We start from the raw sequence: 26,427 nt of genomic DNA on the forward strand, positions 1-26,427 counted from the left end.
TAGCAGTGGTGGACAGTAACGGAGTAAATTTACTTGAGTACTGTACTTAAGTACATATCCAGAGGATTTGTACTTTACTTTAGTACTAGATTTCTTTGGTACTTATTACTCTGACTTGAATACATTTCCAAGACAAATATTTTTACTTTTACAATTTCTAGGAAGGCTGAAAAGTACTCGTTACTTTCAGGTCTGCTCTTTTTTCGGACTCGGAGCAGGGACTTTCACAAAATCCTTGGCCGTATCTTGACATTGGGAGACAGCCAAGACAGACATTGGGAGACAGTTTGTTATGCTCTATATTGCTATATTGTGCTGGTACATGTCCTTCCTGTAAAGTTAAGTGACGTCAACATTGAGTTATTGAAAGCAGAGATGTAGTTTTTTGTAAAGCAGTGGTCTTTGAGGGAGATCCAGACTTAGTTGGATGGTGCAGGTTCATTTGGTTTCAGTTCATGATTGTTAATAAACTCTGCATCATCTGCTGTCCTCTTATGATCTCATTCATTTGATTTGTTTTTGGTGTTTCTGCAGGTTTTATATAACATTGTGGTTCTAAAAGCAGCACATCAGTGCAGCTGGTTTCAAAGAGTTAATTCTCAGAAACAAGAGTTAAAAGATCCTTAAATTTAAAAAAAATAGTAATTTACTGATGTGGAAAATAAGAAATTTACTCTTACTCTTACTCTTACTTTTACTTAAAGTAAATTTAAAAGCATTTACTTTTGGATACTTAAGTACCTTTAAAAGCAAGTACTTTTCTACTCTTACTCGAGTAATATTTTGACTGAGCTACTTTTACTTGTAACGGAGTAAATTTTGACCAGTAGTATTTGTACTCTTACTCAAGTACTGGGGTCGAGTACTCTGTCCACCTCTGCCCTTTAGAAAAGTATTACCACTCCCCCATTGTGCCCCCAACTTTCAGCGTTATGATATTTTATTAATAAAGATCTCAAACACAGTCGAACAGGGTTCTATACTGTGGTGAGAAAATATTAATCTGCGTGACGCTTGCAGTTCTTTGTGCACTATAAACATTTAATATCAGCTTTATACACTTAGGTTGAAGTACAGAGCAGATAATAAAAGTGAAAGGCAAGATAAATGGGCAAATGGAAACGAGAAAGTCTTAAATATTAAGAGAAAGAGCTAAGATGTGAGAAAAGAAAGACACTTAAGAGAAGGTTGGGAGTATAGAGCTGGTGGGCAGGTCTAGAGGAGCAATATCAGGCATGGATGCTTTTTAACTCACTTCACATATCTGTGTTGCAAAAGGTGAGAATTTTTGATTGTTTAGAAACATGCTTTATCCTGTTAGACATATGAATACCATGCCTCTGACGAACTCAGGGTTTAAGCTGGGCTTTACATGGAGCAGATCTGTCATTTGTCTTGTCCTCACTCCATTTGTTCTCGCATTTCACACAGATCTCTGTACAGATATCCTCTTGTGTGGCACCTTAGCAGTAATACAGCATTTACCGCTCGGTCTCAAGGTTCTGATCCCATGCTTTGTATGCAGTAAATCTAGGTCTTTTTTCCCAGCTGCGGCCTGTAAAGTTCACCGCTCCCAAAGTGGAACTGTTTATTTCTTTTGACGATATCTCTGGTACAGTAATTTATTCCCCCAAGTGAGCTGTATGTTAATTTTTCTGGGTGTTGTTTTAGAAATTAATTTGCACTATTTACAGCAACAAAAGCCCTGAGAACTCCATCTGAAGGACATGAGAAGTCAAAAAAGACAATTGGACAAAATGGTAGCTCCTGAAGAAGAGTGTAAAATGGAGATGATGATAGAAGATAGCAATCACATACATCTATACTATCTTTTTTTCCAATTTTGGGGGAAAGTCACACTTGAGAGAAGCATAACACAATGTTTTCAGGAGTTCATAGAAACTAAACTAACTTTTCAACACCCTGTGTGGGATGTGCATCAGATCTTGTTCATCCTGGTGGAAAGAAAGAAAAGTTATTTCTACAGCAGTGAATAAAGCTGCATGTCAGAACCCAATTGGTATTTTCAAAAGGAAATAAAGACCACTCAATCTGTAACCTCAAAGCACCGCTGCAGATTTCCTTCAGCTTCCTGTTACTATCTTGTGTTCACAGGCTACTGTGAACTGTAGATTCCTAAAGGTGAAGGTGAAAACGAGCACCTTATTTTCCAAGTGGATTGCAGTCTAACAGGCTTTACTGTAATATAATATTTGCATATAATAAATACAGTTTTTTTTTTCCTTTGTTGAAGCCGCTGACAAACTAAAATTGAAAGTGTAGTAGACAGAAGCATGGTTGAAATAGACTGTCTTGAAGTTATTTCGGTATTTTGTTTTGTAAGTGAAGTCACATTGTAGAATATGGATGGAAACTGACAGAGAACATTTCGATATCTGGGGTATAGAGTGGCTCTTTTTGGAGTCACATGTCTTGGAGTGTTAACAAGCACCTCAACTCAAGCCTGTCTCCTTTACTTCTGCTTTGCTGCTTGTAGTTTCTGTCTGCTTATATGAACATGCTCCTGAACCAACATTTTGGTGAAGCACATCACACTGTATTCCCGTTAGTCCCACTGTCTCCTCTTCATAGTTCTAAGCTCATCCATGTTGTGTGTCACTCATCTTACATTCCCCATTACGATCTAGAGAAGACGGTTACATTTCTTCCTTCCTCACACTCCAGTTTGCTTCTGCTCTGCAGCTCTGAGGTCTCCTCTTCAACCCATTGAGGCTTTTGTTCATTGAGTCAGCATATTCACTGATGTCTTTACAGCTCAGAAACAGCTGTTACAGCTTGTTTATCACTCTCCTGTTGTCATAGTTACTCAAAAGTAACAGCAGTAGTGTCTCTCAAGTAGTGTAGCTTCCAAACTAATGTAGAAAATATGTTTTCACTTTTGAAGGAATTGCACAACTTTTGCCCTGAAGGCTTTGGTAAATAACCCATCCAGTATTATTAGTTTTTACACTATATTAAGCAAATTGATATACTTTACTTTGCTTTCAAAGCAGCACATGGGAACTTTTGTAATTCATTTTCTCACTGGGACCCCATAAGTGTAGAGGTTACGTTGCTTTTATACGGTCACTCGGATTTTCTCTCCCATTATTACTTTCTTAACCCTCTTAATAGCCTCTGTCATGATCTCCACTTTAGCTCTGTGAGCCAAATTCATCATTGTTGATATGTCAGGCTGTATATAAAGAATCGGACAAACCCCCCTGTGATGTCACCCATAGGTTTTCTGAAGAGTGCTTAGGAAGCCTTTTCTCCCCTTCAGGCTGTGCAACATCATGTTGCACAAGGGCAGAACCAGCTGGTTTAGAAGCGGTTTGGAACAAATCCCTGCTAGTTCAGTCAATAAAGTTTGCATTTTTAGTTTAGGTGGCTTAGCTCATGGCAACCTTTGACATTATTTGTATTCATTCTGATCAAATTTGTCCAATCAGTGTCATCCTATTCGACACCTGAAACAAGTGCTGCCAGAGCTGAAACCAGGACTACACAAATAGTCTATACAATGGAATTCAAATGCAATTCAAAAATACAGTTTAAAAAATGAAATGTTAATGACAGTCCTTTGTGCTTTCACTCACTATCAGCTTGGGTTTAGGTATTAAAGAATTTCCTGGTGGAGTTTAAGAAAATAGACTCTCACAATGCATAACACATGTTGGAGAACTTTGTTTCTGACGTTACAGGAGTTGCAAGTCAAATTCCCATCTGCAAACAACACAAAACAAGGTGCAAGCACAAAATGAAAATCAAACTGAAATCCATTACTTTGGTCGGTGTGGTCGGTGTGACTAATGCATAATCATCGGCACAAGTAACAGTCATGTATGTTTTGAGAATATATCAGATTATGTCATGAAAAATAATGTGGGGGTTTCCTGAAAAAAAAACAGCGATGCTCATGGTATCAAATATATTCAGCAAAAACAAATATTTGAAAAGATAACCTTGGAACTCCAGAGCAGAATTTGGTATGTAGTCCCTCATCTGCTCTGTTCCTCTCACAATCTCCCTCTTTTCATTTGGTCACGTGTTCCTTTCTCTTTCCCATCTCTAACAGATAATGTATCTGTATGTGTTGCAGGATAACTCTGAATGGGATGAAGGTGTCCAGGCCAGACGTTCGCATCGGCCGCTACAGAATGATTAAACACGAGAGAGACAAACACAACGAGCCCAACCCGCAGAGGTACTACATCATTGTCGAAAATCGTTCCCCAGCTATACATTCGAATCGATCGCGCCGCTTTTGTTTCACGGCTGCAAGGCTCAGGTGTTCCTCTCAAAATGTATCAGCTTTATTTGAAAGTATTACAAATATTGGACATCATGGAAAACGAAAGACCTTCAGCATGACTTTACAATAACTGTTTGCCACTGATGAACATACTGCCTGCAAACATGGATTAGTAAAAGGCCTTCAGTGAATAGTAAAAAACATTTGTTACACATTGCTGTTCTCATTATCTACTATCACTGTCCAATACGGACTTCAGTGGTGAAAACCCTTTTCTTCAGCAATGGTGTTATTCGAGACACCTGTCCTTTCTTTGTATCAGGCTCTGGTTTACAGTACGTTTTTACACGTGGGAGCTGTGAACTGTTAGTCCAGCGCTCCTGCTGTTTACTCACTGAGCAGCTCCTTGTGAGAAACTGGGAGAAAAAACAAATGCACTCTTCTTCATACATCTCTGAAGTGGTTAAGTGTATTATTAAAGACTGTTTGATTTGTAGACTCCATCGTTTGTGACATCCGCTTGTTAATAGCCAGAGTCCCGAGGTTCTGGGGAAAAAACTCAGACTCTAGCTTGGGATTGTGTCTCCTGTTCCTTTAATATCACGCTTTTATGCCTACAAATTAAGCTCTTTCAGTTCTTAACTCTACTCTATTTTTGTTGAACACCAACTTCATTTTTTCCAGAAACCCCTGACATCACTGTTGCTTGTGACTTTTACAGTAATAGAAATGTATTGATTTCCTTTTCTACTACTATTTTTGTTCCTATCTACTCCTTATATATTTCCTTATCAATGAATAGCTTATTTTTTGCAGGTTATACTGCAGAACTGCAGAGATTAGTCTTTTTTCAGATATGGATTTGAACATTTTATTTATGACAGGATGTTAAAAGATAAATGCAAGAGCCAAGAGAACAGCTTTATGTCATCACAAAATCTAATTTTTTTTTTTAGTTTGTTTTTGTTTCGTTTTTTCAAAGACGTAACTACCAAAAGTTGGTAATTTGCTGTAATGTCATGACAGTGTTGCTACATTGGATTTTGTATATATAAAAAAAAAGCATTACTCCGAAGAACATGGCTTGGCCTTCCTGGTCACTGAGAGACCAGAAAGATTTCAAAATGCGATGGACAAAAAAATTTCAATAAACCAAGAATAGCTTTTCAGAGAGGCATCCCTGGGGCTGGAATTCTGCTCTTTTTTTGCTACAGCCATTTAAACTGCTTTACACACAAATGTGTATGAATTCTTCCCCCATAAATGTGTTATTTTATGCTTTGATGAACGAGAGATGAGCCCTTCTAGACACATTAATCACCAGGAGTGTAGCACCTCACATTAAGCTGCTTAAATGTGGATTATCACTGTTTATTCTCCTCTAAGAGCCCCGGTTTCATGCCTGGATAGGCTGGCCAATGATGCTTTTCAGCGCAAAAATCAATAGCTGCTCTAGCTTGGTCTGAATGAAGATGTTGTGAAATCTGTTCCCCCCGTCCAATATCATTTTAGTTCGATCTCATGTGAAATTATTATGTCACAAAATTTAGATGGGAATTTGCTCCCTCTTGGTCACAGTGAGGTCTGGTTTAGTCTCTCAAATTGGTTTATAAGAAGATTAAAAACTGCTGGTAACATGAAAAAATATTGGCTGTTTTTGAAGCCAGACAACTCACGGCATTCATTATTTGAATGTTGCATTTTACCACTGAGCCTGGCATCCAGTACTAATTACAATTTTAGTTTCATCAAATGGTCTAAATTAGATCACTCTCCCCTTTGTAAAAGATATCACAGTACATAAAAAACAGCATTTCCACAAGCTATAAGAGGCAGAAATGTAACTAGTTCATCCAGTTGGATTTGGCCATGAGTTTTCTTTCATTTTTGCCACTATACATTTATTTTAATCTTGCAGTACATGTTAGTTTTTTGTGTGTAGGTGTGTGTGAAAGTGAATGTGTCCTCCACTGGTCTTCTGGTAGACTGATCAAATATATTTTATTAATAGATGGAGGGCGAAATCCACCGATGTGAAATATAAAAGGGCAGGACAGAGACAAGACAGTGATGGGTGCAGTTTGTGCAGTGTTGTTGTGACTGTGTGGTGGCTGTGTGGTGTGTTGTAATGTAAATTGTGTGGTGGGATATTACAAAAGGTGTCTTATACAACATAAGACAGGCATATACATATAAACAAAGTATATAAACGAAGGGGAAGACAACGACAAAAGCTATTTTTTCTGAATTCTCAGATTAAAGTGTGTACTACATGTGGCACGCTTGTATACTGTAGGTTTGCATGTGTTTGGTATACGTGTGTGAAAGTGTGCAAGCATCTTGAATGTGTGTCTAGGTCGGGGGAAGGGGGAGGGACATATTGGATAAACACTGATAGACATAAAATCAACAAAAACATTACAAGTACTAGTTTAGGCGTGCCGCACACAGATTAATGTACACATACTTAACGATTATACCTAAACATGCATACACATAAATGCATACCCATTTCTGCAATTACATATACAGATGCATACTACTACTTTTACTCAATAATAATAACTATAATTAAATAGAAGACATAAACATATACCCATGTGAATATATAAACACATACACACAACCATATACATACATTCATGTACAAATGTGCACACACTCATACATACATACAGTTTTAATGTATTGCTTATTAATTGTTTTTTTTTATGTGCAGCCCCCTGTAAACCCCAGCTCTCAACAGGTTCCCAGCAAACAAGTTTATATTAATATTTGTATTATATTACCTTTCTGGTTTTACGATCTATACTAGTCTATACATAGATTTGTAGGTATAAATCTATCTTTTATCCAAACATCTATGAAATTTTAATCTAAAACAAAAATATCATAATTATATGGTTTACTATGTCATGTTATATTGTTCAGATAGTGATATTTATAGCAGTATTAGTGCATACATGCAAATATAAATACACACCTGCACTTGAAGATGCATACACACATGCATGTAGAAATATATACTAACATATAGATATATTTGCTACATAAGCATGAATACACATTCCCAAATGTACCAACCTAAAATAAGAATAGCGATGAAAATAACAAAATTAACAATGATAACAACAATATTGGTAATAATAACACTGATAATAATGATAATGACAATAACAATGGTAGTTACTGCCACCATCACCATCACATCATCCAACTCCATCATCTCAGGTTGCTTCAGGTCCCCTGACAGGCCCGCTAGTGACCAGAGCTGCGATGGGAACACCCCACATCTTCACTCCCCCTGTAACTGTACCAGCTCCTGTTCACTCAATTTTTTACTTTTTTTTTTGTTCCCCAATAAGGAAAAGTCTTACCACTGGAAATATGGGTTTGCCTGCCTTGTCTCTCTCAAGAGTATCAGGCATTTTCTTCCTCAGTTTTTCAGCCATGCTCAAAGTGTCTGTTCTCTTCTCATACCTTTTCCCCATCCTCTTCCCTGACAAACCAGTCATGGCTGGTTGACAGAAGATGCATCACATCCACTGCACCAGCTTGACAATGTCACCACAAACGCCCCTCCCTAAAACTATTATAGTGCCAAGGGCAGAGAGATTTACCTGGTCTACTGATTCACTTAATCAGCCCCAAGTAAATTAACTCATTTGGGAAACACTTGAATTTAACAGACATTTCATATAGAAATGTGACACAGAAGTGATCTACCAAGGATAAATGCCTAAGAGATGTCAGATTAATGATACAAAAAGTATTTATTTTTTCACCTTAAAGCACCACAGAAACAAGTGAGATATCAGGCCTCCATCCAGATGTGGTTTAAGCATTAAGTTAACAATCGATTCTGTAAAGTGACAGCAATAATTTACATACACAGTGTCTAAAATAACCAGCTTGGTAAATGCGTCATCAATCATTGCTTTGTGTGTAAATGTAGGTGTGTGAGTGTCAGAGAGAGATAGAAAGGATCGACGATTCCTCGGTAATTGCCTGCTGAAATGACACCAGTGGAGATGGGAGCCGTCTAGGTCAGAGTGGTTCAGTCGCCTTCATCAAAATCAATACATCAGCCACTACTCTGAGACTGCTTGTGTGTCTTCGTCTGAATGATACCCAGTTCTCATTTTTGTCCTCGTCTTGCTGGTTTTCCTGACCCCAGCTTTCTGTGATCTGTAAACCGGACCAAAGGCTGACACCAACAGGGAAGCTTTTTATTTGGGATCGATACATTATTCATAACTGTGGCGAGCGGGCAGAAAATAACTGGCTATGAGTTGACACAAACCGGATTCTAACAGTCTTACTGGACCCTCATTATTATGTCTCAGATATTCCCTCCTAAAGCATCTTCAGAAAAGAAGTGGGCCTGGGCTTAAATAAAGTGTGTTCAGGCAGCGCGTGTGGAAGGGAGTGTTTCTCTCCTTCCTTTTCTCCCTCGTGGATCCCTCTTTGGACATGAAATTTAATTCATCACTTGTCATTTCCTGAAGGAGGCTTAACATTCATCATAGTGCAGCTTTAAGTGCTTTGCTCTTACTCAGTGGGAAAGTGTTAAATCAATATGATCTATCAAGCCATCTGGTATTTTTTACAAGTCTCCTTTGTATAAAACGAATTTAAGAAGAATTGGTCACCACGGTAACCCCTTATCTCCAATATACACTCGTCAAAACACAACAACACTTTGAAATGAAGGCTAACGTGCAATAGCGACAAAGCAAGTCAGATATATACTGCTTATATTTTGGATGATAAATGGTGATTAGGACAACAACATCATTTTGTACATATTCAGTGATAAACCAAACTTTTACCTGATGATGGTTTTTTGTGGATCACCATAATCGCACCATATACACACGGTGTGTATACTAATAACGCTCCTCCTAGTAGTGTTATTTTGGCACGGCTTTCATTAACAGCAGGTAGACAAGAAAATGAGGGCAGTAAGTTGTTCAAGAACAATGAAAAGGAGGTCCATTTGCCATGTTTCAAGCCTTTGAGAGTTACCATGACCTGGATGACTGAGAGTCTATGCCAGGGAACTAGGAACTGGGCCAGTGTTAATTTTATCAATTCCACATGAGCTTTTCTTGCTGTGACAAGTTAACAAATCCCCTGTGAAAATAGTCATTTACACAGTTTAAATGGGTTTTAGCTGCACGTGGTGGGTTGTGTTTAGATCCATGTTGGTGTTGATGCCTTCCTGGAGGACATGTGTAATGTCCAGCTTTTACCAGGGGAAGCGTTGTCTTCACTGCCTGATGAATGCTTGCTATCTCACACACTTATGAATGCAAATCTATTCGAACCTGCACATCCTCTCACACAGACGTCCATTCTCTTAGTGCTTTCAGAGATGCTGGTTCGGCATAGCAATGAGATTTTGAGCCAGTGGACGTAAGAAAGAGGCACATTCATCACAAGCCACTGGTATCTGTTAAACACGAACACACACACACACACACACACACACACACACACACACACACACACACACACACACACACACACACACACACACACACACACACACACACACACACACAGACCCATGCACACATACGTACATGGTCTGTCTGGCCAGTGGCATCTCTTGCATTGCAGCTGAATATTGTTCAGTGTATGTGTGTGTTTGTGCATTTCCATATCCACTTGTGTCTGAAAGTTTTAATTTCACATGAATACAACTTTATTTAACATCTTATTCATAATAATCTGACAAATGTGAGATACACTTATTATATGTCTTAACAAAATAAGTCTAGATTAGCCGAACCAGTATCTACCAGTATCTAGAAGCAGATGTTGGTCCAGCTAAGCATTCCAGCTGGAAACAACTTATCTGGCCCTGTCCCAATGTGAGACAATATACCAACCAACAGAGAGTTCGGAAATAAAAGCTTAAAAATTTTCTTTTAACATTTTTTTAAAATCTTTCCAAAAAAAACAAATTAAAACATCAATTTTCAGTTTTTGGGACAGCGATCCAGACTATTAGCACAAGCTTGTGTCTTTGTATATAGAATTGTTTTATTTGCTTTTTCTCAATTTAGCAATGGCATCTGAAAAGACAAAGCCTTGAAGGTGTTGGTGGCAAATGTTGTAATTTTTTTGACAGGGTTATTTGTTATTTGTCCTTGTTTAGCTTAGTATTGAGATGCTAAGGTAGGCAAGGTGGCCTGGCTTAGCTAAATTAGAGTTGTATCAATAGTCTCGTGACTCATGTTCATCATGCTTCTGACAAGTCTGTATGAATGCCCACTTTTTGAAATAAAATAAAACATTTCTGAAAGTTCCTCTATCCTGTACCGTGTTACAGCGTTACATGACCCACTGTCTTGGGAACTACTGTTTAGAAGCATCACGTTTGATATGTTGATAGTTGCCATCCTTTGTGTGTGTGTGTGTGTGTGTGTGTGTGTGTGTGTGTGTGTGTGTGTGTGTGTGTGTGTGTGTGTGTGTGTGTGTGTGTGTGTGTGTGTGTGTGTGTGTGTGTGTGTGTGTGTGTGTGTGTGTGTGTGTGTGTTCACCTGGATTCACACAGCAGAGTTGTGTGTTGTCATCTGGGTCATTCTCCATAGACTGAATGACGATGTTCTCCGTTGCTGTAATGAACGTGGGGTTGCATGTGTTGATTGCGTTGCCTCTGTCAAAAGGGGGGGGGGATATTCATCTTTTCCCGCTTCAACATGTTTCAACCGATCAAGTTTACACTACACTGCTAGACCCTAGCCAATTAGATTAGACACAGAGTTCAGGCCAAAGTGGGTCGTTGTAAAGACACATCCGAGGGTAATGGAAGAAAAATTCCTTATCACCACCTTCAACAGTGAAATTCACCTCTCATCCCGATCCGGTGCATCTGAGGAGCAGAATTCCCCCAAAAACAAAGGTCGGCATATCACCTATTGGAATACATAGATAATCCCATGCCATCATGTGGTGTCTGAACTCTTGTTGAACAAATGAATAACTTAAAGTAAATGCTTTCCTCTAGGGAAATGAAGGAATTTGTTTCATTTTGAAATTTGTTTAGACAATAAAGATAAACCTTAGATTACAACCTGAGTTTACAAGTGGTAGATCTAGTAAGGTCTTTTATGGCTAACAGCTGCTGTAGGCAGGGTTCCAGCCTCATCCTCTATAAAAGCATGTCACTGTCTCTGCTTGTTGGTTTTTTCTTTTACAATTGACCCTTTTGTCAGCCTTCTGATTGGTCCCTGACTGACCAATCAGAAAAATCCATCTCCGTGGCTACATTCGGGGAAGGATATCAGGTTGGATAAAATAGCCGTCTCTCGTTCACATCTATGGAAAAAGCGTAGTTTGTGTTTGTGCCTTGTATCGAAATTTAAATCACTGGATTATTTTTTAATAAACGTTATATTAGTAAAAAAGGAACACACTGTGCACAGGGTAGTGAGGGTGCAGCGTATCTTTTATCCCCAAACTGGCAGAAATCTGATCCGTACTGCCAAAACAAAGTCGGCTCGGCAGCAGGCTACAACGCATAGCTACAACCGCGAAAGTGTTTCATTTATTTATCTTAAAATGGTTAAGCGGTGTGCTTGGGGCACTTGAAAAAGCGACACTGGCTACCCAGAGACAATCACAGGAATACATTCCATCCCTTTCCCAAAACTAATGGTAAATTACAAAAAATGTCTGCTTTGGATAAAGCTACGTGGACGGCCACACTCCCAGTTCAACTCTTCCACCATGCTATCAGCTAAACTAATCAAAAGATCTAGTTTGTGCAGAAAACCTCAGTTTTTTAAACTCAGTACACGGTACCCGAAGTGTTCCTTTTTATTTATGTCTAGTTGCTGTTGATTTTCTTTGGTACATTCATTAGAAATAAAGTGATGTAAAACCCTGTTTTTACAATGGAAGTGGACGGGAGAGATGACAGTTTTGTCCGACCTAGCAACAGGAGCGACGCTTGACAAAGGGTCAATTGGCTCAGAAAGATCCCAAATTCTGCATTCTGTTTTATGCCTTCTTTTATTGTAATACACATTTTTTATACATTTAAAAATTGGCATCAGAGCAGTCTTTTTCCATCCTTCTTTCACACTCATCGAAAAGAGAGAGCAAACCAAGAAACCACAATGACGACAGGGTTATCCAGAAGCGTCAGACACACTGTCCATTGTGCGTCGCTGCAACGTTTCTGTGTGTAATTCTAGAGACGACGACTTTGCTCCAAATTGCACACGAGTTCTATTTTTAGTGCATAACTGCATGTACAGTTGCAATGTTTTCATTTCACAGTGCATGGCAGGTACCCAGATGGTGCGTTCAAAACTGTCAGAAGATTTAATGTGGAACGCTGAACACTTCACGCCTTCAGTGGTCGCCATCTTGTCGCTATAGTGGACGTCATTGGACACTCATTCGTCAGGTTTTTATATCAAAAAGACGATAGTGGCTTATTTTCCTCCTCACCTGTGGTGACGCTCTCATTACCATTGTGATATATTTTCTTCTGGCCATATTTCTTTTTTTATATTTATTTTTATCACATGTTATTACCCAGTGCTCCTACCTAATGCATTCCTGGGCCTTGCTCTCCCTCTTCCAACCCCGGGAGGGCCCTGCCCTGAGCCAGCCAACCCCACCCAGGGTGTGGGTGCTGAGGACACGGCCAAGTAAACACGTCCTCACCACCCACAGCGTCCCAAGACAAGAATTGAACCCAGATCCTTCTAGCTGTGAGGCGGCTTCACCACCATCTGCACCATCCTGCCCCTAACCTTCTTCTTCTGCCCATATTTCTATCATGTGTGTCTCAAAACCTACCTTTTGGATGGACCAGATTCTGCTTATTTGATCTGCATCAGAGTTCAATTGCACACTTTCTGAGCATATGAACTCTGTTCTGTTTGAAACGAACCAGACAGGGCTGCTTTGAATGCGCCCTCTTATAAAAAGTGAGATGATACACATGTATTAAATTTAGTTAATTTTGTTTGAAATGTATGAGCACTGACAAGTGCTGTATCAGGCAACCCTACACCATAAGCCACGTCGTGCCCTAACATGCACCTCTCACTCTAGATGTTACCACTTGTCCCACTACATGTGACCATTTGATAGGATTGTCGGTCTTCTTCTGCTTCATACTTCTTGCTGCTACTTCTCCTTTGTTGTTTTAATCTAGGTAGAAAGATATATCGCTACAATGTCAGTAAAAATTACCAACACTCAACATTTATCACCTCTGTTATGTTTTATTTGCTCTTTTGCTATGTCTGAGCTACATATAGGAAGCAGACAAATTGAAGCTTTGTGCTGCAAGCGACAGCACTGCAGCACAGAACCTGCAGAGTGATGCAAACAACAACAGACAAGGATAAACGGCAGTAACAACGTAGATCCTATACATACTGTAGTTGTTAGATGATGCATAAATTAAGCTTATCTGGTAAAGACTAAAAAAAAGTAGCTTTACACTAAAGCTACCCTGCTTGATTGTCTATTTTACTCTAAATGGAAGCATAAAATACACATTCAACATTATATTGCATGAAAATGACTTGACGGTAATGATTAGAGATGATGAATGTGTTAAGAGAATAATTATTGGAATAAATCAAAATCAAATAGGCCTCAAACAGTATTAGACATTATGTAACCACAAGGTCAATAACCTCAGGATTGGCTTACGGTAACTTTTTAGACACTTTCAGACTCTCAGTCCATCTTCTATAGACGTTATGTGACTAAAGGAGATGATTGAGTTTTTGTCAGATTTCTCTTTTCAATACTTACATTCCTGGATCTGGAACTATGCTTGAAAATATGACCAAATACCTCGGATTTGTGGGCAATCCATTTTATTTTGGCAGGAGGGGGGTTGCGATCTTAAACCACAAATGTTTTCCTGGAAAAATCTTGATGGCTTGATGGCATTAAAATTGAGCTTTCCATAGCCCAGTTAGGATTTCTTGAAATCAGGTCATTGAATATGCGAGGGCTGTCTGTGTCATGCCCTCTAACTCTGAAATAAAAACTAACAGTCTTGATATTGTGTGTGCATGTGAGTGTATTTCCATCTGTTATTCTTGATATGTATAAAGAGATTAATTTATGTATAATCCCATGTTTGATGAATTAATCTTTTCCCTTAATAACATAATTTTTAATATCAGTACATCTCCTCCTGTGTGTGTGTGTGTGTGTGTGTGTGTGTGTGTGTGTGTGTGTGTGTGTGTGTGTGTGTGTGTGTGTGTGTGTGTGTGTGTGTGTGTGTGTGTGTGTGTGTGTGTAGCCCACCATACAGCCCTCATTTTACTTGAAACACTTCTCTTTTTCTCTCCTTCTTCTGGTCTTGCTCTTTCTCTCGTAATCTAATCCCCCTCCTTTTAGACAGGAGTGCCCGTCCTTTGTAGAACTCACAAAACATGTACCTCTATTTATGTTATTGTGTTTTATTATTCGACGGAAAGATGCCTAACAACAATTTTCCAGCCTCCATTCATGCCACAAAAGCTCTTTTTGATTCGATTTGAGAGGGACAGAAGGGGAAAGCGATGCAGAAAGAGGGATAGGTTCTTACTAGTCAGCTCCGACAGGAATCTGTGGACTCGCTGGACCATGTCGGACTGAAGTGTCAACTTCAGTTGTACATCCAAGCGTATCATTAAGAAGACATCTTTTGTTGCAGTCAGCCACTGGTGTCTTTTGAACAGCGATCGTGCCGCTGTTTGGTGTTCACACGCACACACTATTCAGCTCTTTCTATTCAGAGACCAAGAAATAACAAAAAGCCATTTTAGGACAAGGGTGTCGTAAACATACTATTACACACTCACACAATCTGGCTTCATTTAAATTCTGACCGGCTGCAGAAATGTACGACTACGAGAGTGTGATGAGGGTTTGTGTTTTGAATCTGTTTTGATGCCAAAGGTTATATCACGCTGAGCAGAAGAAGCTCAGTAGCAGATCTGTATGTCACTCTCTAAAGAAAAAATCTGTGTGTTTTATGTTCCAGCTTTAATACTAAAATCAGAGCAGATCCTGGTATAACTGCTGAATCACATCCAGAGGGGAAGGATATTTCAGCAAAGTTCAGACTAACGCAGGCGGATATTGTTAATAATACCGTTGAGTTCCAAGTACAATATCACAGCACCACCTGTTGGTGAAGACCATGATGTCTTTGAGAGTTGTAGGTACAATACTTTCATACAGTTTTAAAACATTTCTGGTTTTTGTGAACAGATTTATGTGTATGTAATATATATTCAAATTATATAAATGTGGCTTACATGTGTTGGTTTGGTAGATGCTTTATCCATCTGTCTCTGGTCAAATTATTCTCAACTAGAGTTTAAAGCCAGAGTTGCTTTTTTTTGTGAAATATTTGCATTGACGAAGGATGAGAGTAAAAAGCTGCAGGTAGACAAAAAAAAAAAATGTTGGCCTCATAATGGCCTAAAATTGGAACTAATGTGGCTCAGGTGGGATATTAATGACAACCCAGAATCAGCCTGATCGCAATGACTCAAATCCAGCTGCAGAAACTGAACCAGGTCTGTGCTTAGCCCGAATTCAGGTAACCACGTAGGCTATACTGTCAGTCCAAATGCAGTACCTCTTCTTAGTCATTAAAATGTTTAATTTACACAATAAGTCAAACCTCTCTTGACATAATCAAACTTCTACAGTTTATCCTGACTGACTTACACAAGCATGCAGTCACACAGAGGAGAAAAAAAACGCTATTAACCCAAAACTTACAGTTTTACCTTGTAATCATATCTAATTTTCTTCACCCCCCCCCCTTCCCACTTCCTCTTCCTCTTCTCCTTTTGTTCATTAGATTCAACAAAATCCAGAACACGAAGAACACAATGAAGAAGGACGGCATCAGCTCCCTGACCTACAGAGTGGTTGACGTCAAGAAGTATCGTCTGTACACAAACATCTCTGTGGAGATTGGCAAGCCACCGCCACGGCCCATCAAAGGTTAGAGGGAATGACTGAGCGAAAACTGAACATGATTCAGAGTCATGTACATTTACCGGTGTGGGCAGAGGGGAGAGGAAGAGAAGCAAAGAAGAAACGAAAGAGAGATATTGTACCCCGAACAACTAAGACTGAGGATTGATATTGTAGTGACTCTTTCTCCTCTCTGGTCCCTTCTGTTTGGTCTTTTGAGATTTCATCTTGATATTAATCTCTTATTGGACTCAGGCTCTTTCTATTTACATCCTCTTCAAGCAGCCACTGGCAGGTTTCACGCCTGGACCGGTCACTGACTTCCCTACGAGTATCTCACGGACCAAAAGTTGGAATATCGACGTCTGACAGAAGGGAGTCGTTACGTACGCTGGAGGGCATCCAACAACATATTGACAGGAACTATTATTGGGGGATTACAATTATATCATTGTTTTGGAAATGTTGCTGAGCTCACACAAGGATTCCTGGACACTTCAGGCTGAAGCCACGAGGAAAGAAACGATAAATGATATGGAGACGATGCAGTTGCCAGTTTGGAAATTAAGTATCAGAGAAAGAGAAAGTCTTGCTAAGGCCTGAATGCCACAGGGCCCAAACTGTACATTCAAATAGTATATTGACTTGCAGTGGTGGTCCACCGAACTGTATCGGTTGGTCTGCATATCAAAAAGGTCGTACTTTTGTGACATGCGGCACTTAGAGAGTTTCATATCGACGATTTTGTCAGGGTGTCACTTGTCTGGATCTCATTAATCAAAACCTCTTCCATCAATCTATGAATGTGTATCGTGCCTGCATATACAGCAGAAGACTCGTGAACACACTGATGAAACGTCAGCAGCAACGAACATCTGAGAACTCTCTTTTTGTTCTCCTTTTTTTACACATGTGAACTACAATTTTGAAAACGGAAGCGGGCTTATTGGAGGTTTTACAACAAAATGGAATCTATGAAGATCTGAATGTTTTTTTTTTTTTTTTTTTCCTGGAGGTATTGTTTGCAGGATATGAAATCTGACGGGGAAACTGGAAACAGCAGGCCTGATTATACACTGACAGCTCAGTTAGGATTTTAACCCAATGTGGCGAATAAGGAGATTCTGTTTCCAATTGTTCGTCGTTCACTCTGCTTCTATAAAAAGGGTAATCTGCTCTTTAAAGGTACAAGATAGCTTGTTTTATGTTGAACATTGGGCATTTGTCACATTTCATCCTCATATTTTAATCAGAAATCATAAAAAACTGAGCTGTCTATGGGATATGTTTTACAGTTAAAAAGCATTGTGGAGATTTAAAAAAAAACTAACTCTTGAAACTTTTACACAGATAAAGTGAAGAATAATGGTCTCATGGTCTTATTTCAAGCCTTCAGTGTGATCCAATGGTCCTTTTTTAATGTTCATTGACTGTATTGATACTGTTTATATCCCATTTTTTCCTCTCTGTTATCTTTTTTGTTCAAACTTTCAGAAAAAATATAACCAGAAGTAATGAAAGACAGTGATTCTCATCTGCTGGTGGATATTATGAATCTTAGCAGTTTGACTGACGTCTTTAATGTTGCTTCAAATTTAATCTTCTCCAGCTGTATATCATCCTTATATCGCAATTTAGTGTATTTCGTCACACATTCAGATCATATTATTAGTTAAATAAATCACTGAGATTGTTTCTATTGCAAAAAATTCTATTTCAAAAGTCTTACTCACTTCCCTTTTAAAAAAGACACTAGTTCACACTTTTGACAGTTTTGTCTCTGATATCTGACTTATTTTCACCTGTTTTTATGTTTCCTCACTGCTCCTGTGATGCGGTTGCCATTAACACCTAAACACCGAACTGATGCCTTGAGAAATATTCTGTATTAAAGCTCATTCTTGAAGAAAATGCGTGGTTTAAGATGGGTAAAAGGCCGAACTTCAGGTTTGTTCCATGTTCCTTTTTCAATATTTCCACCTTATCTTTAACATTTTTCACATAAAGGTCTGGATGAAAATTGTGCAACTGTTAATACTGAATTACACAACCATGTTGGGCCTTTTATTTTGGTGAAAACAGTCTCTGCCTTTTGATCAGCCTCGAGGCAAAAATGTTCCCATCTGTTGGGGTGTTTGCCTCGGGCCTGTTGGAAGGCTTGCTCCTCCTCTCTGAACACACTCCCACACACACACACAAACACACACATTCACACCTTTGACCTTTTTTTAAGCATGATCTGCCTTTTCACTGCCTTTTCTTTCTTACTCTGCCAGTTTGGGCCGTGCGTGTCAGTGGCTCACTGTTGTGCTTTGTGGTGGCCACTTCAGGCACAGCTGTGCCTCACAAGAGTGCTCCGTCTTTCAAAAGATATCAACAGGGGCTCTCATGGTGCGTTTGGATCTCTGTATCTTAATTTTCTCCAATCTCTGCTCCTCGACATCCCCATTTGTGCATCCCTCTGTCTCCTTCCTTTTCTTAACCTCTCTCATCTCCTCTTTTATTTTCCTTTTCACCCACTCTCTCGTCTGTGTTTTGAGTCGGTTTTGACCGACTACACGTGGTGAAGTCAATGCAGTTCCCTACTCAAACTGTTTACGGCTGTGCAATATTACAGATTTATTCACCTCTACTGCATGTGCTGCTTTAAAGTCTTTGTTGAAGAAATGAGATCATAACATTTTTAAAGGCTTGTATGTTTTGAGTTGTAATTCACTTACAACTGAAAATTATATTTCTTCAAATCCACCTGATTCATTAGAAATGTTCACAACAGAATGCACTGCAATACAAATTGTTGTATCAAAGGGGCACTCTATATATAATCTTTTACTTTGATGAATTTAGGTTGTTTTTAAGAGTGATTGATTTAATGTAGGAGAGGATATATAAAATTGAAACATGAATTCTGGCAAAGAAGGTCTAATGCTCTAGTCTAGGTCTAATGCTGCTCAGAAACATTTTCATCACCTGTCGCTTACAGTACATGATTTCACTTGAAACTAAACTAAAGAATAAAACTGGTGGAGTGTCCCTTTTAAAACGAGATGAGTTCCAGCGTAATCAAAGCTGCCCTTTTTATAACATCAGTCCTGAGCTGAGTACATGGGATGGAGTGAAGCTATAACTGGAGAGAAATAACCACCGCAGTGTGTAAACAGTAACATGACTTCAAGAGGATCAGCAACAGATGCATTCATCAAAAAGTGTATTTATAAAAAATGTGGCCTCTAATTGCAAATCAAACAGCCAAGAGAAGTGCTTGATGTTTCTCATTGGACTTCTGAAGCTGCTCCAGCTGTCAAGCACACCTCATATCATTAAAGTCCTATTAACATTCAGATACAGTTTTGTTCATCTGCTGACAGTGGACAGGATCTTTAGTAAACCTGTAGGTATTTTTAGAACTTTACTGTATCTATAGCTGTTTTGGTTTTTTTTCTTTTTGTACATTGAATGTTGAAAATGTTATATCTTATATAGAATGCGTTATGTCATATCAAACCTACTTTTTCTATACAATCAATAAATCTGATGTTAAAGATTGTATGATGGTGTTTTTCACTGTGATTGTATTTTTCTGTCCAGCTCTGCTTGTAAGAAGTTAGTTTTCACCTGCAGAATGAGTTAATCCAGAGTTTTTGATTTAAAGCAGCATGAAGGAGGTTAAGTCGCCTCCACAACGCCGTCTGATCCCCAGCTCACACGTCCGGTTTGTTTGGCCTCTGTGGTCCGTTTTTCTGCCCCACTGTGGTGTTTGAATGGCGTAACAATTTGTTTCATCTGTCTGGCTTTGTGAAAAAAAAAAAAAATACAACCAGATAAAACCAGATACACCGAACAGATATAAAAAGGTGATTTATTGTGGAATATTAGCAGCAGCACAGACAGCACCACCTCACACATGATTTGTTAACACCATAATGTTGAAACTTTATATAATGTCCCTTTTGTTTCAGTCAGTAAATCTAAGCTGCGCTCCCAGGAATAACTACACATTTTGAAAAAGAGAACAGCAGTTCAAGAGATAAAAGGAAATGATGTGGATGTTTAGTTGTTACGAAGGGCCTTTTAGCTTACGTTAGTAAAAGAAAAAATAAAAGTGGGTAACAAATACATCCACTCCACCAAATCTGGTTGATTACTTGTCTTATCAGGTATATTATCTGGTTTGTCTCTTATGTGCTGGACCGTTTCCTGGCTGGGATCAGTTCCCGAGCAGCTTACACCAGCTGGCTGCTACCAAGCTGCATCTGCATCATACAGACAATAATCTTTGTCCAATTATACCACAGAGATCTCTACGATTTTAAAAAAGGGTTTAAAAGCTGCTCGTAATGGTAGAAGTTTAAAATTAACCTCACACACTAAAGATTTCTGAGAGAATTAAGGCTACGATTTTGGCAGCTGTGACGGCGTTGTTTATGCAGCAGCAGCCTTAACTGCACGTTTTAAAAAAAATCCAAGAATATTTCTGGTTTCCTTGTAATTAGGATTATGACACATCATTGAAGGAAGACATGTTGTATATAAATCTATGAAATTCCTTCAACTGTGGCCTTAAAGTGAACATTGACGTAAACGTCAACATTCACTGTGATTCTTTAATGGTAATTGGAGGGAAATAACATGAAATCATGTTTCTATGAAAGGCCACACCGTCTTTCCTGCTCTACAGCAATAACACCCCAGCAAATGTCCCTGTTCAAATATTGCCCACATCTACAACCATAGTGCACTCATTTAAGGCCGTGCTCTTGTACATTATATTTCAATTTGCATTGAAATTAAACTATGAGAATTAAAAGACAGTTGCAGAATTGTTTTCTGCTCTGCTCAGGCACTTCCTGGTCTAGGCTGCATCACCCGGCTGCATACGTCTCAATGCTGCATCAACCAGTGACAGCTCAATTGTAACCTCTTATCATCTAATAATCTCAATGGCTTCGTTATGCTGCTTAAATCAAAGCAGTAGCTCCTGGGTGACTGAGGTTTATAAAAGCCCAGTACTTTCTCAGTCCTAAAACGTACTCTTCTCCCATCAACCTTTTGGAAGCGGTAAATTAAATAAACTGTAAAATATCTGGAGCAACGTCACTCTTTTTTAGGATCAAATTTAGTCTTCTGCAGAAGCATAGATTTTCAGAATCAGGGTTTGATGTGCCTGTTAAGCCAGTACCTTACCTTCAGAACATTGCAGAGCTTAGGAAAGACGTTTGATCCCACCTAAGTAACGTTTCTTTGAAACAGAGGCTACACAGCTGATCAGACGTCAGTGAATATGTATTTTGTGATAACTGCTTGTTCTCTCTGACTAGAGACACCTAGTTTTTCTGTGAAGACAGTTGATCGGGCGTACAGTTTTTGAGGCGGGAACAGGAGGCCAGGCGGTTGCCCTCCCAGTAACCGGCATCCTGGCCGTCGTGGCAGCGACACCGGGTGCAGGAGTCGACCCAGACGGGCTGTCCTGCAGGAATCACTCGACTGCGTGTCGCATCAACGTAGCAGTTGGGCCCTAGAAGGAGCAGGGACATGGATAGTGGTGTACAAAAAGTCACAGATAAAATTCATCTTAATATCAACAAAACGACTGTAGTGTGGTAGGTAGATTATTATGTTATGCTAAATAGTTTTTGCACATACCGTCCTTGCATTCAGGGCAGCATTTCCCAGGCTGGTAGACGGGGTTGACGCACGGTGGCGGGGCACAATCTGCAACCAGGCAGCGGGCAATGCCATCACTGTCACAGGTGCACTGCTCACACTCGGATGGCTGGAAAACACAATGGGATTTTGTTTTCCATCATCTTATCATGAGACAAGTGGGAGTTATTTAAAGAGAGAGGGAAAGTGAAAGGTAAATGAAACTTTTTTCAACCCAATATACATCACTCCCTAACCATACCTTCTCAAAAGGGGGCGCCATTTACCTCAATTTTTCTGATACTTTGGATATCAAGTATCAACATATGTACTGTAGTTTAACATTATAGGAATGGCCATGCTTTATTTACTTGCAACACAACAAACATGTAGGAATGAGCATATGTGTTTTAAGGGAACAGATGCAGATGGACCTTGTTTTAATTAGACTGGGTTTCTGGTGAAGGCAAAGGCAAGGCTAATTCATTTATAAAGCACATTTCACATGACGAGCATGGACTCAATGTGCTCTAATATATAAACAAACAAACTAACTTAATTACAAGTTTACAATAACAGAAAGAGAAAAACAACAATAACAACCATAATTCAATTTTTAACAAAAGTGCGATCAACCAGCCAACCATGTAGAGTTTACTCAAACGCTTGTGCAAAAAGGTACGTTTTTAGTCTGCTTTTGAAAGAGGGCACTGTTGGAGCAGACCTAGTTCCTGCGGCAAGGAATTCCAGAGAGTGGGACCGTAGTGACTGAAAACCCCATGAGCAGATCTGAATTCTAGGTATGATGAGAAGACTCTTATTTGATGATCTGGGATCTGTCCGGTATGTATTCAGTGAGCATGTCAACCATGTAGGAGGGAGTTAAGCCCATTCATAGATTTAAAGACAATAAGAAGTACTTTAAAATCTACTCTTTGTTTAACAGGGAGCCAGTGAAGAGAGGATAAAAGAGGAGTGATGTGTTCATACCTCTGGGTTTTTGTTAGAATTCTGGCTGCAGCATTTTGAATAAACTGGAGTTTATGTTACACTTGCTTTGTTAGTCCTGCAACAAGTGCATTGCAATAATCTAATCTACTGAGATAAAAGCATGAACCAACTTTTCAGAGTCTGATTGTGACAGAAAGCATCTTACTTTAGATATATTTCTAAGATAGAAGGCCGTCCTGGAGACATTAGCTATGTGTTTCTGGAAGTTAAGATCAGCATCTAACACCCTAACACCCACGTTTTTGACAAGTTCACAAGGTTTTACTGACAGATAAGTTAATAAAGGGGGGATATGTTGCCTCAGAGAACTTGGACCAACTAAAAGAATCTTTGCTTTTTCTTCATTCAGCTGTAAAAAGTGTGTTGCCATCCAATACTTGAATACGTGAAGCCCTGTGCGGTTATATTGAAGCATACCTGTACGGCTTCCACCTGAGAAATACCAACACAACCAATCAAATGCTATTCACTCGCATCCCCACGCATGTGTCGTTACCAGAGGTGTCAAGTAACGAAGTACCTTACTTAAGTAGAAATTTTGGTTATCTATACTTCACTGGAGTAACTATTTTTCAGACAACTTTTTACTTTTACTCCTTACATTTTCACGCAATTATCTGTACTTTTTACTCCTTACATTTTAAAAACAGCCTCGTTACTCTATTTCATTTCGGCCTTTAAAAGAAAACTATCCAGTTAAATTGCTCCATCCGGATAGAGTGAATTTGGTTGTGGTTGTTTCAGATGTTCTTGTCCAGTTTTGTTCTTACATCCGTTCCCTCAGATTCCTGCAACTAAACTTGGATGTACATTCCAATAAAGGTTAAGATAAATGATAAGATGCCTCTGAAGTTTGACTTTTTGCACCATTACAATACTTATAGGCAACTAGTCATCATATCTTCTGCTCTCTGAAACACATGTTAATGCCCAATAGTACACATATATGGTTCTTTAATATATTTGCATTATACTAAGATGCATTCATTTTCAATGGCTTTTGTCCTTAATGGCCTTTTATACTTTAAGTAGTTTTGAAACCAGTACTTTTTTTTTTTTTTTTTTTTTTGCACAGTGATAACACAATAATTTTTTTATCATACAAGGACAAATAATTTGTGCAGGAGAGGAAAAGAAGCCTGAAGGGCTTATAAAAAATCCTCCCCTCAATACAAAATCACCAAAACAAATCAATCAATAGCAAAAGAATAGAAAGGAAAAAAGAAAAGGTAAAAGAAACAAAGAAAAATACAATAAGTACACAAACAAAAATATCCATGAAATGGCAATTTCATTTCAGTAGGAATAGCCTGATTAATTTTGTCTAAATAAAAGATACCCCACCAAGCTGGTCCTAAACATTTTTAAGGATGACGCTAACTTAAGAGATCTATCTAAACAGTTCCAGAGTTGAGGGCCATGGAATTTGATAAAGGATTGGTGACTGCAGAGGTAAATGAAAGTTCTTCCCACCTCTAACTGAATAAGAATGAATATCTGATGATAACGGAAAAAAATTATGAAAAGTGCCTGGAATGTCTTGTTTGAAATGAATTGACTTAAACATAAACAGCCATGTTTGAAACTGGTTAATAGAAAAAATTGATAATAATTTAAATTTGCTAAATAAGGGTGCAGAAGACTTTTATACTTTTACTTTTTTTATACTTTTACTTGAGTAAAACACTTGAGTTGATACTTCAACTTCTACAGGAGTATTTTTAAACTCTAGTATCTATACTTCTACCTGAGTAATGAATATGTGAATACCTTTGACACCTCTGGTGGTTACTCACCTGGAAGCTCTGCCCCAGCTCGTACACCTCCCCCCGGTACTCGCAGCCGATCTTCTCGCAGCGGGGGCAGCAGTCGGTGGGGTAGTGGCTGACATGGATGCAGGCGGCCGGCAGAGAGCTGCACTCCGTGCGCGCACAGGCGGAGCCCTCCGCGGTGCACTCACACTGGGTACAATGGTCCGAGTCCAGGAAGTACCACTCCCCCAGGTAGTACCTGCTGCCGTTGGCCTCGCAGGTGTTCTCCTGCGGGAAGCCCGGAGGAGCGGCTTGTGCGCAGAGGAGAAGAAGCGCCAGGATCAGTGCGCTCCTGCGCTCCAAGGAGAAGCGCGCATTCCCAGCATGTGCCATACTGAAGTTATCTAGTCCAGAATTTAAAAAAGTACATAGTTTAGGAACCCCAAATGTGTGGAGTTCCCTCTTATCTGCAGCCGCTTCACAGCTGGCTGCAAAGCTGCGCTTCTTGGAAAGAGCCCGGGAGGAGTGGAAGTTGGGGGCAGAAACAGGGGAGGGTTAAGCCTGAGTTATGGTTCCAAGTTAAATCGACGCAGAGCTTACGGCGTAGGGTACGCGGCGACGCGCCCCGTACGGCGTAAGTCTGCGATGGTGTAACGCGGAACCATAAATCAGCCTTTATGGTCAAAGCCTCCTTCAGGGTTCACAGAGCAGATTCAGCTGAAGTCTGGCGTCCCACCCTCTTTAACACAAAAACACACTTTTTAGTCAACTTTATGTCAATATAAATAAATAATTCAAACATTATTCATTATTTTAGATGTGTTAAATAATAAAATCTAAAGGTAAGTTAAAGATCAAATAGCTGGATGAGAGACTTTCCGTTGTTTCCACAAATCTCGCGATATTCTCTATGCATAGCAACCTAACAACTGCACTGTTTTCCTTGGATACCACTAGGCACAGCTAAAGATTTAAGGTGAGCGCTTGTTTCCAAAAAGCAACAAAGTAAAGGACTTGTATTACCAGGTTTATTGTTTCACTGATTAACATTTTAATAATTGAAATTTACTTTAAAAACAACTAGCTTTTGTTCGGTTTAAATTCCTACAGTTGTTGTCCCTACAGTACAATTCCTTCAGTTGTTTATCAGTTGTATGACATTAGCACATGCTGAAGGTAAACGAAAAGACTGCACTGACATCCATTACACTTCAGACTCTTTAGATATCCTCTTTGGAGAATAATAAAGTATTTTTTAATTTGAATGAATCCATCCATCCATCCATCCATCCATCCATCCATCCATCCATCCATCCATCCATCCATCCATTCACCAATTTCTTTGCACAGATGATGATCTTATTTTATTGTATTTATTAATTTATCTATAAATATTTTTAAAACCTGCATCTTTTGGAGAAACTGGTCTAAATTAATTGGGGTTGCCTTGCAGTCCATATTAGTACCCCCCACCCTCGTGCTACAAGTAAACAATCCTCAGTTTTAGGATTTGTTTTAATTAATTAATTTATTTTATGTTTGTGTATTGAACTCCTATGTTTGGTGCTTAGATTGCTCTACAGTATGTTTCAACCTGATGGAAACCAGCTCTGGTCTCTGGGCCGGTCGCTATGGACTCTCATCACTGAAAGTGTTTCACAGTCAGAGGTTCTGACGATCCAAACAGCATTGGGCTACAGTCTGGTTGACAAGTACTCAAAGTTACACGCTGAGGTATGACCGTTATACTGTTTAATCTCCTATCTCATGACGTGTTGGTAAGTAAGGGGCAAGTGT

The 26,427-nt window shown here is 39.2% G+C and overlaps 2 protein-coding genes across 4 annotated transcripts in view; one reads left to right on the forward strand and one right to left on the reverse strand.

Annotated features, from left to right (window-relative positions):
- b4galt2 (UDP-Gal:betaGlcNAc beta 1,4- galactosyltransferase, polypeptide 2) overlaps positions 1-19,724 on the forward strand; it is a 193,104-nt gene extending 173,380 nt beyond the window's left edge. The window contains exons 7-9 of one of the 3 annotated variants that reach the window (XM_061732519.1): positions 4,103-4,207; positions 15,276-15,452; positions 16,107-16,148. In XM_061732519.1, the coding sequence (XP_061588503.1) occupies positions 4,103-4,207; positions 15,276-15,429 (259 nt within the window). In that variant the 3' untranslated portion in view covers positions 15,430-15,452; positions 16,107-16,148. Of the gene's footprint in view, positions 1-4,102; positions 4,208-15,275; positions 15,457-16,106 lie in introns of all 3 variants that reach the window. The other 2 variants (XM_061732518.1, XM_061732520.1) reach the window with 2 other exon arrangements.
- A 343-nt stretch (positions 19,725-20,067) lies between these two features.
- zgc:113531 (uncharacterized protein LOC541359 homolog) lies at positions 20,068-25,158 on the reverse strand. Its single transcript, XM_061731161.1, has 3 exons — positions 24,676-25,158; positions 21,869-21,998; positions 20,068-21,740 (listed from the first exon to the last, which is right to left on the reverse strand). Exons 1-3 carry the CDS (start codon positions 25,021-25,023, stop codon positions 21,550-21,552), a joined length of 669 nt encoding a protein of 222 aa, XP_061587145.1. The 5' UTR covers positions 25,024-25,158; the 3' UTR covers positions 20,068-21,549.
- Between the last annotated feature and the right edge of the window lie 1,269 nt (positions 25,159-26,427).

The sequence above is a fragment of the Cololabis saira genome, chromosome 10 (genome assembly GCF_033807715.1).
Source record: "Cololabis saira isolate AMF1-May2022 chromosome 10, fColSai1.1, whole genome shotgun sequence".
NCBI classification, from domain to species: Eukaryota; Metazoa; Chordata; class Actinopteri; order Beloniformes; family Belonidae; genus Cololabis; species Cololabis saira.

Bases quoted from the DNA above. Each gene is read 5' to 3' on its own strand.
- zgc:113531 (XM_061731161.1), bottom strand. From the start codon at position 25,023: ATGGCACATGCTGGGAATGCGCGCTTCTCCTTGGAGCGCAGGAGCGCA. The intron at 21,999-24,675 runs GTGAGTAACCAC...TGTGTTTTCCAG, and splicing joins AGCTGGGGCAGAGCTTCCAG to CCATCCGAGTGTGAGCAGTG. The intron at 21,741-21,868 runs GTATGTGCAAAA...TGCTCCTTCTAG, and splicing joins CTGCCCTGAATGCAAGGACG to GGCCCAACTGCTACGTTGAT.